The following is an 18,877-nucleotide window of genomic DNA, read 5'->3' on the forward strand; positions in this document are numbered from 1 at the left end:
GAAGGAGGCAATAATGGGTACTTTGCACGGTAAGGTTCTGCTGCCTGCCCGCTCAAGTGGGGTGAGAAAGAACACTCCTGCCATCTAGTGGTCAATCTCAGGAAATGCCCTCTGTAGATCTAAGCAAGCGCCTAAAGACAAGGCTTTCCCCCAAAACTAGGAGACAAGGACTTACACCAACTTGCCCTCATAAAATGAAGTCAGAGCCTAGTCTCTGTGGATCCAACAATGCAGACCAGCCCTTGCTGTGGCTCTAAATACTCTTTGGTATCTCTGTATAACAGGCACAGCGGTGCTCACAGTTTTTGTGACCATAAAGCACTCTGGCTTTGAAGAGCAGGTGAACAGGTTTTTCAAATGTTTGCAGCCTTGGCTGAGGAACTTATCCCCAAGTCATCCCTTTGCTTCTGGCTAGTATCTGGGATAACGCAATATGACACAGTTTTAAATTTTCATGGGTCTCAGGAGTTCAGGTTTAACACAGACGATATACATACACACGTGCACAGGCACAGAGACACACACATGCCTACACATACATGCGCATGAACAAAGCCTATGCACACATACACACATGCATGCCCTGTTGGTGAATGATGGGGTCAGGATTCACATCCAGCTGCCTCCATGCTCATTCTTGGATCTTGACCTCAACCATCTGTCAAGTAAAGGACAGTGGCATGGTCACCTGACAGAGAGAGCTGGTTCTGGAGCCTGACTGGCTCTTTAGTTCCTCACTCTGGGTTCCCATGGCTTTAAAGCACAGGTCACTTGTCCACACCTCCCTTTGTAGGGTGACAACAGAAGCAGTCTTAGCTTGTGTACTGATAACACGTACAGGACAGGTACCACCCCCTGCACCTTACCTAAAGCTGCCTCCTCCAGGCCTCACCATGACACCATGAGGTAGGCAGCATTTTTCCCCGTGTTACAGATGGTGGGCAGCACTAGAAAAGTCTAGAAAGGTAACTCCTGGTGGCAGGCTGCTGAGTCTTGGGAGCCTCTACTCAGCAACACACTCTTCCTGCCCACCCTGGGCAGAGGGCATGAGGTCCCTGTGCTCATAGACAAGCACCAGGGAAAGCAGAAATGTGAAGCACCCAGGCCTGTCTCTTTAGTGGAAGGGAGTACACCTTTTTGTCCACCCAGAAGGCTGGGAGTGGATTCTGCTAATAGCCTGGTGACCTGGGTTAGCTGTAGGGTTAGGCTGCACCCGAACCCCAGACTATTCTGCTTATCCCAGATCCTTCCTTCCTAGAGTTTTAGCTTGAGCATTGTTTCTCAATCAATAGAACCCATCCTAAGGGAAGATGTCACACGTATTTTATAGCTTAGTGACCTCTAGGATATGGTCTCTGTATGACCGAGACCACGTCTGGTCCTCCCTGGGCCCTTGCGCTGCCTTAAGCTTTATAGCACGCATGGGATTGACATAATTGCTACCAGGAAGCCTGTTTTTTCTAAAACTGTACTGTACTTAAATGCCTACAAAATAAACTGACCGGTACCAGGCTCTAGAAGTGAGAACCCACATCAGCTAACTAAGCTGGGTTAAGCCGGATTCCCTTCTTGCCTCACTCAGATCATTTCTCTGCTGGCTGCAGCATTTACGGGGACCGACCCCCACAGGACTGTCCCCAGTGTTTTCCTGGCATAATGAAATTCTGATGTCAGCACTGGATTCTGTTTCCTAGTCAGCCTCAGCAGTGCCGAGGAAAGATCAGGTCTCCGGTGAGACCTCACCTGTCTCTTCAAGTGTTGCCACCAAAGAGCCTCTCTGAGTGGCCCTGGTGTGGGCAATGAGACCTGTCCCTCTTCCCCCTACGTGGAGCACCATTAACAGCCCCATCTCCTTGGTTCCGGCCACCGCTTGTTGCTTATTGCTCATTTATCTCTTGCCTGAGGCTCACTCACAGGTCAGGCAGGACCGGTGTCAGCAGAAACACAAGCCGAACTTTCTTGTCGTACTGCCTTTCAACCTGTGGACAGACACTCAGACCCTCCAACATTCCAGCATACATTGGGCATCCACTGCACTCCAGGTCCTGGCAATCAGAGGCGACGACGCTGATGGCCACCCTGGAGCACTTACACTCCCCGGGGACAGCACAGAATAAGCAATTAAAGAAAACCATAAATACACATCAGCGCTAGAAGCTCCTGAAGAAGAACGTGGAGTAGGAAGATGGAAGCCGTGGGTGTGCTGTTTCATTCATTTCTTTTAGAAGTGCTCCAACTCTGTTGAGTTGTAATTAACCAAACATATACATGTCTGTATTTAATAGTAGTGACTTGATGTACATATGCGTTGTGAAGTGATTACCACAGTCAAGTTGAGGAACTCATCCATTGCTTCGTATAGTTACCACTGTGTGTACCTGTGCATATTGTGCCACAGCGAACAAGGAAGTGCTGGTGTGCTTTTCGGGATACTGACTTCATAGTCTTTGGATGGATAGCCATAGGTGGTACATCCGGGTCACACGCTGGTTCTATTTTGATATGAGGGGCAACTACATACTGGGTTCCATAAGACTGGACCAATTTATTGTCCATTCAGCAGTGCGGGGGGGTTCTTTCTCCTGTGCCCTTACCAACACTGGTTATCTCTTATCCATTTTGTTAGTCATAGGATTCTCTTTAAATGGCATCTATTCCTCCAGTTCCTGAAGGTCCTAGTGACTCAGTCCTACTCTGCCAGAGCTCAATGGGATCTGGGACTGTCAGAATCTGTGCCTGCTCCACCCATTTCCCATCTCTTCTTAGGACAGTGAGTCTAGAAAGACAAAGAATCCAGAATGGGGTCAGACTGCCTGGGTTTGCACCCCGTCTCTGTTCTTACCATCTAAAGGACTAAACCTCGTGTGCCTCCGTGTTCCTTCTGTAAAATGGTAATGTGAGAACAACTACAGAGTACCCCTTCATAAGAACAATAAGTGCTTAGAAGGGGCAATATGTATGCGTCTCTGAAAAGTTACGATACATAATGAACAGTATTATTACTCAATTGTAAACACACACATTGCCACACATCACTTACCAAATGTATGCTGAGAAATGCACAGTTTTACCCTGTGTGATCCAGAGAGTATTTATGCAAGCTCAGATGTCCACAATATTACTAAACACTATCATCTTATGGGACTCATTATAAGAGGTCCACTGCAGTCTGTAACATCTTTATATGGAGCATGAGTGTATATATTTTCACACATGCATGCACACACACACACACACACACACACACACACACACACACACAGAGGAGGGAGTGGGAGGGAGAGAGAGGGAGAAGGGAAGAAGTGAGGGAGGGAGAGAGGAGAGAGAGAGAGAAAGGAAAAAGTGTGTGTGTGTGTGAGAGAGAGAGAGAGAGAGAGATAGATATATATATATATATATATATATATATATATATATATATAGAGAGAGAGAGAGAGAGAGAGAGAGAGAGATTCACTGTGTTGTTTGGCTCATCACACAAAGAGCAGAGCGAAATTTCCAGAAAAACTACTAAGTGTGCCACTTCCTTTGTTATATAACTATACGCGAGCCTGTATTTTGTCTTCTGGACCTACAAAACAGATTCAAATAATCTTTCTTTGTTGCTAGATGGACTGGATTCCACAACCAACACGACACGTCTTAGTCCCATGCTCAATACACAGACAGGCTTGACCTATGTTTACTGTGGTGACAGATTTAATCATTCTGGTAGTGATGGAAGAAGTGGGGGGAGGAAACCAGAGGTTTCTGTGAGCTATGCAGGTTGTGTTTACTTTGAGCTGTGGTCCTCAGTGAGTCTTGTGTTCTGAGATGTGTCGAATGTTGTGAGAGGCTGACCAGAGGACACGTGAGAAGATGCGTTGACCATCGTCAGCAAGGCAGCTGTGTTTACGTCCTGGGAGCACAGTCACTAGAGTGTCAGGCCTCAAGGCACCATTTACAGCATCCCTCTCCAGCAAAGATGCCAGACTCAGAGCTGTGCACACTGTCTCCGGACTCAACACCAGAGGGCAACAAAGCCAGCCAGTCTCAGCTCTGGTGGCTCAGTTCAGACATCTTAGTAGCAAAGTTAGCTAATTAACTAACGAATCACAAATAAATAAATCAGAGAACTTGAAGGAATTCCAAGGACTCTAAGATATAAAGAGCAAAAGCCTGGTAAACTCCAGGCCTTTGAGCTCAGCATCTGTTCTAGAGATTGCAGAATTATAAGGTCACGGGAGCCACCCAAGTGCAGGAACCCCTCATGACTTTTGATCCCCGTTATCATCCAGCAATTGGCCAGAACATACAGCCAAATTAGAAAACTGGAGAAGCTGGGAACTCCGAACACAGGTTTGCATTAGAGGATTTCTCTGCTGGTTCCCAACCCTTAGACTTTAGGCAAACTGCCTAATCTCTCGGCGGCTGCCTAGTTTCTTCTGCAAAATGACCATAAAAATCATGTGTCCCTCAGAGAGTTGGTGAGGAGATCAAAAATCTCCCCGGCAGAGATGGGAGATGGTTCAGTGCAGAAAACACCTTCCCAGAACCCACGTACAGCCAGTCTGCCATGCCCATGTAATCCCAACACTGCTACAGCAAAATGGGAGGCAGAGACAGGAGAATCACCAGGAGCTCCCAGGCCAGCTAGCCTGGTGTACACAGACGTGAGACAAAGAGCTTGTCCCGAAGTAGAAGAAAGCAACCAATACCAGAGGTTGTCCTCTGACCTGCACACTCATGCTGGGGCATTTGCACACTGCACACTGTGTGAGCCCTCACATTTACACACCCCCACACACAGATAAAAAATGATGAACTGTGTATAAGCCCATAAAGAGATCTTACAAAAGTGTTTAGCATACATAAGGGATTTTTTTAAGTATTTGGTAGTATTATTCTCATTGCTATTAGAAGGCCAAAGGGACTCACTGTTGGCAGCTGGCCAGCCCAACCTGAACTCAAGCCCCCACCTCCTCCAAGGCATAGCTTTTAAGGCCATTGGCTGCACCCTGTGTCCTGTGGGCTAGAAGGACCCAGGTCAATTAAGAGTTCACAGGCTGTCACCTTGGAATCAGGGATGAGTCTTGAGAGAAGAGACCTAGGGGAGACAGGTTCTGAGTACAGGGGGTAAGAGTGTCCTCAGACATAGGACTGCCTTTCTCTTCAGAGTGTGAAGGACATGCAGTCTGGGTACTCGCAAAGCCAGAGGCAGGGAGCCCAGAGAGGAGAGCCTGTCCCACTCAGCTCCAAACACATCTGTCCTGACACTATGCACAAAGGTTGAGCCCATTCCAGGACTGGAAGCCAGCAGGTATCTACCTGAGCACCAACCGTGTGAGTCTGAGCGAGCTACTCTCTCCCCATGATTCTGGGGGCGGGGCAAGCACCTGTAAAGTTTTTATCTGTAAAATTTATAACACAACTAATCCCACCATCTGTCACCTCCTTTAATATGGGAGGCAACTAACCTGTAGCAGGTAGGTCTGTGTCACCGGTCACTGCATTTGAACCTCTTATCAAAGCCTGGAGGTGCCCATCTGGCTAGGTAAATATTGTAACTCGGGCTACTGGTGGCAGAGCCCACGCCCACTTTTGCACCCCTAGCCTCATAGGCTTGACCAACTTTTAATCAAAAAGTTCTAGTTGTCTTTGTTCTTTTGAAGAGCTAAAGCAGGACCCCATGGAGCCTTGAAGAATTCCTTCCTGTCTTCCATCCAAGCCTTCCTGGACATCAGTGGTAATTCATAACACCTACCATCTCCTCCACACGCTGTCTCCTCTTCAATAGGGTTGCAGCGCCTTACCCTCGAGACACACACACACACACACACACACACACACACACACACACACACACACACGGGTCTCACTCACAATGCTGGGAATAGGCACTGACCCCAGTGACCCAGGCCTTCATTTTGAAAAGTTAAATCAGATTAGCTCATTAATGACCTTGCCAAATACCCCGGTGGTAGGTCAGCCTCTGCAAGCCCCTTCACAGGCTCTGGTCTTGGGGTTAATGAATGACTGAGCCTGCTGGTACAACAGAGGCTCTCTGTGAAGTCACTGGCACCCAGGCGGGGGTGCAGATCATTAATAAATATTGATTTGGCTCCAAAGGAAGCAGCCTGCTGGAGAGCAGGCCGTGGACACCCACGTCGTGTCCCATTAATTCGGGGTCAACTGTTCTACCCAGACACCAAGGGACCACTGGCTCCAGAGTGCTCCCAAAGGCAAGGCCCCACAGGCAAGCCTACTTCCTGCCTGGTGGGTCAGCACAAGCCCATTCAATCCACAGTAGTTCAAGGCAGACAAATCACAATCTAGCTCAAACTTTGCATCAGACATTCACCAGCCCCAGGGCTGAGGCAACAAGGCACCCAGGATTGTGGCCATTCTGTCTCAGGAAGAGTAATAAATCCTCCAATTTCGGGGCCCAGCACAGAATGGTGCTTCCACCCTAACTCCGGGCTCCGCCACGTCTTCTCTGAGACATGGCCTCCAGACTTGTAAGGAAGCAGCTACTGTGTAAGTCTCAGGAGCCACTGCACAGGGAGAGGGCACGGCTACCAGATCTTCCAGGTGAAGACCTGCAGGGCCTTATTCTTCTTTTGAGGAACTTCTGTGTCCATGTCTAGGGAAAGGAAAACCCTCAGGAAGGTCTTGGCAAGAATAAAGGAGCCAAAGCTTGACTGACAAGACAAGCTATTCACCTTTGCATCCTGGACAGAGCAGTACCATCAATGAAGGGATGGGTAAAGCATCTGGTCTCTGTTTACTAATTAAGAGCACCTTCTTAGAATCAGATAAATAAATGAGTGACGAATAGGAATTTCAATGAAACATTGAAATGATAAATAAATAAATCATCTGTAAGGCCCACTAATCAGCCGTCCCCTCAACTGGAGCTACTCCCCCTCTGACCCTTCCAAGGTGCCATGTGTCTCTTTTTTTAAGAGATTTATTTTATTTTTAACTGGAGGAGGTATGTGCATTAGAGGGCTGGAGCCAGAAGAAGCCAGAGACATTGGATCCCCTTAAAGATGGAATTACAGGAAGCTGAGAGCCACCCCACTTGGATGCTCAGCATCCAACTGTGAGCCATCTCTCAGGCCCAAAGATACTATTTGTCTCTTAGGGATATAGAGTGGCGCATTGCAAACTACATCCCCCAGACATCCAATTCTGCCTTCTCAGAAGTCACAGAGGTATGAGACCAAGTGACCCTGTCACTCACAAATTGAATCATGGTCAACGTACTTCTATTGGGTCAAACAGGATACATGTAAAGCCTTATCTAATGCCAGATCTTGCCTGGTCCCTCTTCCTCTCCTCTTATCTGCTGAGCCAAAGTTGAGCTCAGTGTACCAGAAAGGATATTCCCGAGGAATATTATATCTCCCCATCATTACCATACATCATGGCATACAGCAACAACTCCACATTAGTTTGGGTACTGTGTCTATGTATCCTCCTGCTGCTAACCTGAATAGTATGAATGAAGGAAAGTCCGAGGGTAAATGTGAATGAAAGAGAAAAATGTGGGAAAGTTAAATCAAGTTCAAGAAGGGACAGCAGTAAAAGGAAGAAAATCACAGTAGGTGGGGTTTTAAAAACAAAGGCTCAAGTAATTCGTAAAGTGCTAGGGAACAAGAGATAAGGGCATCAAATGAGGCAAAGACGTCAAAGATGATGAGAACTCTCCCCCCAAAGACACCGCTTGGGTAATGAGCATTGTCAGAATTGGCAGGAAAGGAAGGAGGAGAACGTGGGAACGAGCAAGGGAGTAAGAATGGAAGAAGGAAGAAAAAGAGAACCAGAGAGGGAAGGAGGGACTCTGGCTTCCTGCCTCACTTGCCCCTGATCTTCCCAACCAAACACAGTCAAGTGGCACTGCCAAGCTCAGGAAAGCTTGGAAATGGGAACTTATTTTCAGGACCATCAAAACACCCCACACATGAAGTTGTTTTCTTGACTGATGGGTAAAGTCAACCCCAGTGTTGGGGAAGGCTGCCACCAATTCCCTCTGCATTACTACCCTGGTCAGGGTCTACTTCCGTAAGCTGGTGTAACAAATGACCTGATAATGGTTGGGTTATGGGTTACAGAGGTATCTCCCTATTGAGGCCCAAAAATGTCAGAAACCAAGATTCTATTCATCTCAGGCAAGTTCAACTCAAACCTTTAGATGCCTCGAGATATCTCACGTGATCTTGTCCATGGACTGTAGGAAGTGGCTGACCAGGTCTTTGTTCTGTTTCACAGATGAAGAAGAGGCTGGTGAGATTGCCCATTGGAAGGGGACAAATGACCATGTAGAAAGCAGAGAACCAAATATCAGCTCTTGACTTTAAAATTATTGCTCTTTCTGGATCCCTTGACCCACAGTGAATGACAAGTTGGCATTTAGTTACAATTGTTTTGTATCCTCTTCTTCCTCCCTGCAACTTAGGGACCATGCACGTCACACGGAAGACAGGCGTTCTTGGTCTGTTACATCTAACTTTCACAGACGTTTGTCTAAGCCCAAACAGCATGTGGTAATGCCCTATATTTAACAAAGATTATGAATCTGGAGACTCTGGCCCTGAACGACCATAAGAATCATGTGTATCCTGTTAAAAGATTCAAATATAAGTTCACTGACAACATGGACCCTGCATGTTGACACCTCTACCAAAATCATATAATATCATATAATCCTCGCAATCACATCAGCACTAAATATCTTCACTTTTCAAATGAGACAACGTGAGGCTTAAAGAGAGCAAACAAGTTGGCCAAACAAATACAGACAAGGGATTAACCAGGAACAATGAAGAACATAAAACCGTTCTGCCTCCCAACTTTACTTCTCTCTTATCTTCTATACTGAAAGTATGAATAATGGTCTCTGCTTACTCTGGCTATCACAAAAATTAAATAAGACAAGTAATATAAGGAAGAATTTTAAGAGCTGGATTTAGAATACAAATGGGAAATTCTTCTTTTAGCCTATTTTATAATTCTATGGTCTTCCTTAGCTTGAATTCTGTGGCCTAGCCATCTACCTCAGCCTCATCAGGGTATTTGTGCAGATTTTTTCTTTGCCATTGAAATATTAACAGAATTGGGGGAACAAGCAGAATATCAATGGCATTGAGTGATTCTGCATATAGTGCCCACATTTCTTTTCTTCTCCTGAACATGCTTATCCTCCCAGATGGAGCCAGCTTGTCTCAACAGGGGCAGTCTGAAGAAAAAGGAGTTGTCTCCCTAGCTTTCAGGACATACAGCCACATCCATACATCCTGTGAGCATTTAAATGAAGACAAAATGGAGATGCTACTGTGTGTTTCCATCAATCCAAAGATATTTGGTCTCCTGCAGATTTAGGACCATGAGCATATACAGCTATGGCTGTGAAAGCCATACACAGGAGAAAGCAAAAGACATGGGAGAAAGTTTCCAATTGAAAGGGGACAAGACAAGAACTGGAACGGAATAGATAGACAGAGAAAGGGATAGAAAAAATAGAGGTGCAGGTGGTGGGGTAAAGAACTCCAACCATCTGGACCACTCAGCCGTAAGCGGCTTTCCTCTAAAGACTCTTAACACTTTGGGAACCATGGCTCCTTTGAACACTCTTCTCTTAAAAACAAGTAGGCGTGCACACATGTACACCATTTGCCAAGTCCGGGGAGGGGAAGGTCAGAGCCTTTTAAGGGATCCTCTCACTGACCACAGAAATCCGAAATGAATCTAAAACATCTGTCTTACTCAGCATGGCACTTCAGAGGAGCAGTATTGAAGAAGAAAAGAGAAGCCTACAGGGGACTGGGCTAAGAGAGAAAAACTTATGTAATAATGATTCTTCTGTCTTCTGTCAATAACCTTAGCTCTAAAGATAAATAGCAGATAGTACAGAGATAGAAGATAGATAGATAGATGATAGATAGATAGATAGACAGATAGGTGATAGGTGATACATATATATACACATATATATACTTGTGTATATGCACAGACGTATGGGAAAACAAGTGAATGGATGGAAGATAGATAGATAGATAGATAGATAGATAGATAGATAGATGACACATACATATATAAACATATATATACTTATGTATATATGTAGACAGATAGGAAAACAGATGAATAGATAGAAGATAGGTACGTAGGTAGATAGATAGATAGATAGATAGATAGATAGATAGATAGATAGATAGACAGATAGACAGATATAAGTCAGTCTTTCTGTTTTGTACAGAATATAATAGAAAGTTTTTGTAGTGGAAATAAGAATTCACTGTTTTTCAACACAATATCCTGTTAAACAACCCCAACTTGGAGAAAATCTTAAGAAACATCTACAAAGAGGCGAGTCTCTCAAAAGGCAATGCCCCTAACTTTTAACTACCTAAGACAGTGTGTCCATGTCTGTCTGCTTCCCCTGGCTGCAATCTGTCTCCATGTAGGCATTTTCCACCCCCCACACCCCCGCTAAATGCAATGTCATGCAGAAGACTCAAAGGGAAAGGTAAACGGATTAGTAGATGGATCGATGGCTGATATTAATGCTCTTTCATGTTGAGTTGAAGAAGGATTTGAGGTCATCAGGAGAGAAGGCATCAGGAGAATAGACTAAGCATTCAAAAGACTCTCTGGATTAAAATCCTATTAAGATCCCATCGGCTTCTCCAGGAGGCATTTCAGAAGGCTAGGGTTTCTTTAACCTGTCACCGTAATTAACCTTCCCTCAAGCTGTTTTGGGTGGGGAACATTAGCAATTAAGAAACTGAGAAACTTTCATTTTCTATCACCCGCACTGCTGTTTGAGTGGTTTAGAGACAAGAGTGGAAAGTGGTTTAGCTTAATTGCTTTGAGGGGTTCAGGTCTCTCACTTGAACCTGCTGTCAGACTTGCCCCTGAGATCTGAGCCCCTCATTAAAAAGGGCATTTTGTCTGGAGAAAGAAGCAAAGGTCCCCATCTCCTCCTAGGCCTTCTTGCTCTCATCACTCCCCTGGGGAAGCTGATAGGAAAGAGCAGCTATGCAGAGCAAGGCTCACTCCTCTCAAAGGCCCAGCTTCCGGGCCCAGACTCCTCTCCACAGACCTGCCACTGGAGCCCCGGTGGCCGCAGTCTCTCCCTGCAGGTGTCACCTCAACATCTGCCATACTCCCAGCAGCTGTTGAATCACAGATAGGTTCAGTCCAGGTGGAAACAGCCATTCGGAGTGACCAGCCACTCCAAGAAGTTAGGGTCACAAAACACGTTTCAAATAGTTAGTACAGGCTGTTTCTTCTTTGCTGCCTAAGACTGCCACCTCCATTCTTCCCCGCCCCCCCCCCCGACTCCACACACACATACACACACACACACACACACACACACACACACACACACACACACATTTCAAGCACCAACACTCCTCCATCCTGAGCAATGAGGTGAGCAGCCTCCTAAGGAATTAAGTTGGTGCTACTTTCAGTATCTAAGGAGCTCAGCAGTTGTTGCAGGATAGCTCTGTAGGAAAACAACATTAGCTGTTCTACTCTCTCACTGGTGGGTCCTGAGAGTTATGTGATGTGGCATCTGTCCCCTTACAACAGCAGTCTCTCTTCTATGTCTACCTGGGTGTCTTGTCCCCAACTTAGGAACAAGCAGTTGACGTATTTTCTCTCCGGCGCCTGACAGTGACCTAGATCAGTTGGTACCTAACATACTCTTGCCTGTTACCACGCAGAATTTACTCCCTGCCTTAAGCCACAGCCTCCATTTTCACAATGCAAAAACGAGGGGTCTGTGGGGCTGCATGCCCTCCGAGATCACAGTCCAGCTCGTGGAATCTACGAGAAAAGTTTGCATGCAAGCTGGATTGTGGCTCCTGTGATTGTGTCATTCTTTTATAACAATGATAATAGTGACAAGAATATAGAGCATTTATGAAGCCCCTAAACAACCTCCGCTCTATTGCCAGTGCCTGGTGATATAATTCCATTAGCCCCATAATGTCAGGGACTCTTGTTTCTTCCCCTGGATGCAGCTGGAGGTTGTCAGCATCAGTAATTTGTTCAAAGTCACACCAAGTGTGCTGTGTCCTGGTTCAAGAAGCCAGGCTCTTAACTACCTCTCTATATCCCCTCCAAGAACCTCTTTTAGGGGCTTCCAGCTCGGGCGGGCTGCAGTCTTCCAGCTGGCCTGCACTCATCTTTCGAGTTCTCCAAGTGGCGCCTGCCTGCCTGTCAATTGTTTTGATTTTCGACCCCAGAGTCCAGCTGGCCCAATCTCCACCTGCTCCAAGCAGAGGCAGAGCTGGCCCCAGGACCCAGCAGACCCTTTGTCCTGAGGCCCTGAAGTTCCTGTTGGGAGCAGGTGGCCTGAAAGCAGGAGAGGACAGGCATCAGCCTGCGAGGCCAAAGGAAGGAGGTGAAGACGTCTGATGAGGAGGAATTACAAGGGTTCCTCTGAGGCCTGAGCCTGTCTGATCGCTCTGGGCAAGGGCAAGCCAGAGATGGGCCTTCCTGTGAGTCATACCTATGACAGGAGAGGGTACAGAAGACATCCTCGGCAGAGGCTGGAGCTGCCTTTCAGAAGATGTTTCTGTTGCCTGTTCTACAAAGTGCATCTTGTCTTATTTTGAAAGCATCTCTGCCTCTTAAATAAAAATTTTAAATTAGTTTTCATTGGCATAGAAGAATTGTGCCAATTCTTAATAATGCTCAAGGATATGGGCTCAATACCCAGAACATAGAGACAGAGGCAGAGGAAGGGAAGTGGGGGAATCTGGATGGTACAATGTGATATTTTTGCACATGTAAATTGTATTCTGTTAAAATTGGAGGGACCTATTTATCCTCCTCAAACATTGGTCACCTTTTTGTGGCCAAATATTTTTAAATACTTTGTTTTATTTATACTTTATTTTAAGTGCATTTTCATGACTAAGAATCATCTTTTTTTACAGTAGGACTTGTTTCTTTTATCTTACTTGTACTGAGTACCTATACCTGTGGGCCAGTTTGGTACCAGTGTGTTCTTGTCCTAAGTGATAGAGGGTGGACACTACAGACAGTCAGATAGGTGTAAGAAACTGAGACTATTTCTGCATGCCACTGTGGTAGCAGACACAGAGCACCCTGCATTCGGTCAAAACCAACAAGGCTCTACAACACAAAGCAGGTTTTGAATGTAAACACTGGACTTTACTTCTTAGTAATAAATCATTACTGGCCCATCAATTATTAAAAAATGCACTGTACTAATGCAGATTGGTAAGAGGGAGAATAAGATACGTAAGAATTCTCTGTACATTTTACTCACTTTTCTGTAAAATTGAAAATAAATTCTATTAGAATAGCTAATGTGAATACACTTGGCATCCTAAAAAGCAATCAATCATCTTGCTTGTCTGTATTCTTTGTAGGGGAAGCCTGAGGGCAGCAACCCCACATAGTCATTGAGCCAGTCCCTGTGATATCCTAGACACTATGCTAAGCAGCATTTGTGCCTGAGCCTTTTGTTCATGACCAAGGCACCAGGAAGACACAAGAAGGGGTTTCAAAGTCAGTCACTGAAGAAATGACTTGAACCCACACTGATCCAACTCTAAGCCTGTCGTACCTATAACTCCTACCGTCAGTGGATAGTGGAACACAGGAAGTTTTAACAACGCCTATGTTAGTTGTCCACTCATTGGGGATTGCTATGTGCCACACATTGCGCTAAACCCTGAGGCTATAGACATGAGTAAAAGAGACTACCTGTACACATGAGTTTGTGATTTAGTGGAAGAGAAAGATAACCAGATAGAAGATGACAGTGAAAGCACCAGGATCAAGGAGCCAAGTGATCCCTCCTCCGGGTTTGGCATGCTCTAAGAATTTGGGGAAAGCCCTTTGGTTGGGGTGGAGAGTATCGTAACCCAGGGATTTAAAAAAAACACAAGAAATTGCGTGCACAATGAACTGACTTTCATCCCTGGTTCTGTATAAGCTAGCCATGGTGGAGCACACCTGTAATCCACGCACTTGGCAGGTGGAAGCAGGAGGATCAGAAGTTCAAGAGCAACCTCACTTACTTAGTGAGTTTGGGACCACTCTGGGCTACACAGTATCTTGTCTTTTAACATGTTCATTGAGAGTAAGAAACAGCTACGTTGAGGAAGGGAAAGGAGCTAATAATTGTGTCTATGGTATGCTAGGTTGTGGTCTAGGTCCTTGACTTACTTCCTCTCCTTTTCACACACCTTTAAGTTGCTATCCACGCTATTGTTTTATGAAAACAGTGTTGAATTGTTTAGGTCACAAGATTCTTCATTCTCTCACCTGTGTTCTTCTCCTTGTCTCGGGAAAGCTCATGGACAGTGGCACCGATGTCGTACCGCAGGCTCTTGATGATGCTGCCTAGAGCAGGCTTGCTACGTTTATCCAGGTAAGTGAAAAACTCATACTCATTTTTGTTCACACGAGAAGGTCTAGATTCGATGTGAGTCAGGTTGATGTCATTCTCCTATAGAGAAAATGGTAAGTGGGAGGGGTCAGCCTTGATTACCACCACAGGCTAAAAACACAGAGCCAGAACATAACACAAGACAGCAAACCGGCATTGAAGAACAGGGTTGGGTAATTTTGTTTGTTTGGTTTTGGTTTTGGTTTTTTAACATGAGTATAAGGGAGCCCTTACATTTCCAGAAACGTTTTTAGCTTCTGCAAACCAAGCACTAGCTGACAAGGTGGGAATGGTAAGTCACGTGCCTCCAAACTTAGTTACGTGGGGCATCTAATAATAAATAGCCCAGAGTTGCCTGCAAAGGATTTGGGTTTGGACCAAATGTCTAAGATAGTAGTTGTAATGATGTTTACATGGGAAAGCCTCTCTTTTGCCCAATGAAATTCCATAGAATCTCGGTAAGCAATATTGACACAATATTGTTTTGCTTGAATATGGTCCCCAGGACATAGGCACGGTATTCATAAGCTCTAAATTATATTACCTATGAAATGCTAGACAATTTACTTTCATGCTTCCGCATCCTTCCATTGCCCCATCTACACATGAGTGGTCTTAGTGATACCTGCTCCATGAGCTCTTTGCGGGTTTTGAACAAGTTCACATATACATACACTCTTGACGGGTGCGGCATAATGCTCAGAACTACTAGTAACATCACATATGCTCATTTAAGTCATTTGGTAATTATATATAGATATATCATTTATATTATATATGAAAATATATGTAATACTTTCATTACATAAACAGATATAACCTATATAAATATATGTGTAATATTCACTAGATGCCAATCACTCTTTAGAGGAATAGAACAGACCTAGATGCTCTTCTTTTTAAAGCTTACATTCAAGTGAACGGAATAAAGACAACATTGTAAAAGGCAACTAGCTTATATATTATTTTGTAATGATAGGGGACAAAAAGTACAAGGCAGAGCAGATGAAATGGACGAGCTGTGCTGAGGGTAGGGGTAGGGTAGAGTAGGTCTCCTTGAGAAAACAAATCATAAATAAATCCTAAAGGAGCTGAGAGACATGAGGACCCCACAGGGGATGGTCTGATTGGCCTAGAAGAAGGGTGGGGGTGGGGAGAAATCTAATAAGCCAGAAAAACCACAGAGATGAAGGACAGTTATACAAATTATTTTAAAGGGTGTGTCTTTGATTCTGAATGAAATCGGGGTCTTTATGAGGTTTTGAGCAGACAAACAACCTGATCTCACTGTCTTAGTGTGACCTAGCTGACACCCATGTTGTGACTAAGCATTGGAGACCTGACAGAACCACCAGGTCCTGGTGAGAAGTCACTGCTGAAACCCCAGTGGGATGTGATGGTGGTCGCAGCCACAGTGGTAAGTGTGAAAGTGATAGGAAGAGTCATATGCTGTGAAATTCATGTAATGGCTTCAAAGATCAAAAGTATAAGGACCATGGGAGGAGTTTGTGGCTAACCAAATGGAAGAAGAGTCACCATTAGAGCCCATTCCATCCTCAGGTTTGATAGAGTGTGGCTGAATGAGAATTCAGAGTTCCTAAGAAAGAACACACACACACACACACACACACACACACACACACACACACACCTCCCTAGAGTTTCTTCTTTGAATAAAATACCATAGCATAGCTAGAGAGATGAACTAGAGACTTATTTGACATCAGCCACCTGTACTCCATCTGCCCCATCACACCATTTCTTGAATATTTATTTACTTGTGTAGTGTGCATGTGTGTGTGCATGATGTGTGCAAGCACACTTAAGTACACTTGACATACAACATGTGAGACTTGAGAGGCCGGCTTGCAAGAGTCATTGTTCTCCTTCTATTCTGTGGGCCCCACAGGTCAAACAAGTCATCAGGCTTGGCAGCAGACACCCTCCCCGTCTCATCAGTTTGCCAGCCAACCATCTGACCATTTCTCAGCACTTACTAGAGTCCCTTGTCTGGATGTGCCTTCATTTCTGCAACGAGAGCTTTAGTGGCTGGTATATGAGTTTCCTCGTATGTTTTGCCGCTAGAAACAATGGGTGGCATTGTCTACATGTTTTTCCCTGATTGCCTAGTTGATTTCCCAGCATAAATGCCTTGGGGCTACATTGATGAACCAGAAAGTATTCACCATTTGAAGTTTCTGTACGTATCTTACCCCACAGCTATCAAAGAGGGCTATCCTCACCTGTTCATGAGAGAACCTATATTCTTCACCAGTACCAATTATCAGGATTCTTGTTTTTTTTTTTTTTTACCTGATATATAAAAAGAGCTTGTAATTCATTATTTAACCTTTCACTCAATTGCTGGCAAGACTGAACATCTTTTCCCATGGCTATTAGCCATTTACTTTCCTTCTTTTGTGATTCATGACATTTTTGATAATAAAGCTATTTATCTTCATCAGTAAAATTTGTTTATAGGTTGATATTAATTCTGTTGTGTATTGTTTTTTCAAGATAATATTATCCTTGTCTATTTTTAAATATCTTCACATAAACAAATTTTTAAATAGTCTCAACGAATGTAAGAAAACATCAAGTGAGAACAATCTGGGAGTTTTTAGGGAATGTTCCTTGCAGTACATTCTCAGATAAAGGAAACTTGCTCCTTATTGCTGCCATAGTATCAGACATTTCTTCCTCACTGTGCCCAAAGAACTCCAACCCCATAGGCTTCTCTGGTTTCTTTTGACCTCTTAAGGGTCATGTGAAGGATCACCAGGGCACAAACAATCACAAGGCCGGTTGTATCATTTACCCAGATTCATTCCCTGCAACAGTCCTGACTTCCAAATGCCAGAGCTCAAAACTCTCACTTACCTCTAGATAGTCACTTTTGGAGGAATGAAAAGTGTCTTGGTTGTGGGTCTATTTCTAATAGTGACAAGTCATGGTTTCTTGCAAAATCTGGGTATTTCAAATTGGTTCAGAAACTGACTAAAATGTGAATGTTGTTGCACTTTGTGGAATCTGATAAAACACACTGAATCTCCAATACAAAGAAGTCAACTTGCAATCATTACCCAGCTTCCCCAACAGAGAAGCTTGCCTAATAAAACAGCTGCCCACATTCATTCACATAAGGAGGTGCGTGTGACCCTGCTTTATGAATGCCATGAAAAGACCAAAGCAAGGGCCATTTACCACAGCTTCCCATCAATGTCGGTGTTTTTAGATGGTAGTCCTTTAGCTCACATGGTTCTTAACACACTGTGGTGGATTGAATAAGAATAGCCCCAGAGGCTCCTATATCTGAATACTTAGTTACCAGGGAATGGAACTCTTTGAAAGGATTAGAAGAATTAGGAGGTGTGGGATTATTAGGCCTTGTTCGAGCAGGTGTGGTCTTGTTCTAGTAGGTGTGGCTTTGTTGGGGGAAATATGTCACGAGGTGGATTTTGAGGTTTCAAAAGCGCAACATCAGATCAGGCCGAGGTTCTTGCTCAGCCTGCAGATCAGGATGTAGCTCTCTGTTGCTGCTCCAGCACATGCTGCCAAGTTTTCTGCCACAATGGTAAGGCCAAAACCTCTAAAATTGTAAGCCAGCCTCCAATTAAATGCTTTCTTTTATAAGCATTGCATTGGTCATAGTTTCTCCTAACACCAATTGAACAGTCACACACACACACACACACACACACATACACACACACACACACACACACACACACACACACGCACACGCACGCGCACGCGCACGCGCACATGCACACAGAATAATTTAAGTGGATCTCCAAATTCCAAAAATGCTTCACAACTCATGTGCCATTCACTAAGCCTGAGTTCACTGCTACAGGCGTGCCAGGGCACATCATGTATCCATAAGTAAATAAACTCCACCTTTCAAATGGACAAAACATGTCCCAGAGATCCAATAATGTGAGTAACTCTAAGATTATAAAAACAGAAAAATGAATTCATCCACTTTGCGTTTGAGGCAGTGTATGTCCAGTTATAAATGATACAATGCTGAGAACAGATGTTATTACAGGGGCCATAGCTTCCCCTTTCAAATACCGCTGTATACAGAGTACTTCTATAGGACCTTCTCTTTAGTCTTTGAGGAGATTAAGGAAGAGAAACAATAAAATCCAAATTAAAAATGCTTTGCTGTGAAGAATTCGGGAAGAAAGCATATTTTTTCAGTGGTAAAGTTCTTGTTCTTTTGTGAATACTGCCTTCTCGTCCTGGGACACAGTAAGCACTCTTAAAATGTCAACTTTTTTCATTATCGTTCTGGGTACAAGGAACAGAATAAGGAGTCTAATACGGTCTCTCTTCTGGCTGGTTCTTCTCTAGGACTCCTGAGGCCCCAGGGTGTTACCACTGGCCAATCGTCAATCTACAGAGAGCATCATCTGTCATTCAGGTAAGCTCACATGAGTGCCCCAAAGT

At 44.5% G+C, this 18,877-nt stretch overlaps 1 protein-coding gene across 1 annotated transcript in view; it reads right to left on the bottom strand.

Moving 5' to 3' along the window:
• Pah (phenylalanine hydroxylase) overlaps nt 1-18,877 on the bottom strand; it is a 56,932-nt gene that overhangs the window by 24,832 nt on the left and 13,223 nt on the right. The window contains exons 3-4 of the mRNA XM_059245400.1: nt 14,299-14,482; nt 7,059-7,177 (exon numbers count right to left, since the gene is read on the bottom strand). Coding sequence (XP_059101383.1) covers nt 7,059-7,177; nt 14,299-14,482 — 303 coding nt within the window. The remainder of the gene's footprint in view (nt 1-7,058; nt 7,178-14,298; nt 14,483-18,877) is intronic.

Source organism: Peromyscus eremicus, chromosome 18 (genome assembly GCF_949786415.1).
Source record: "Peromyscus eremicus chromosome 18, PerEre_H2_v1, whole genome shotgun sequence".
In the NCBI taxonomy this organism is placed as follows: domain Eukaryota; kingdom Metazoa; phylum Chordata; class Mammalia; order Rodentia; family Cricetidae; genus Peromyscus; species Peromyscus eremicus.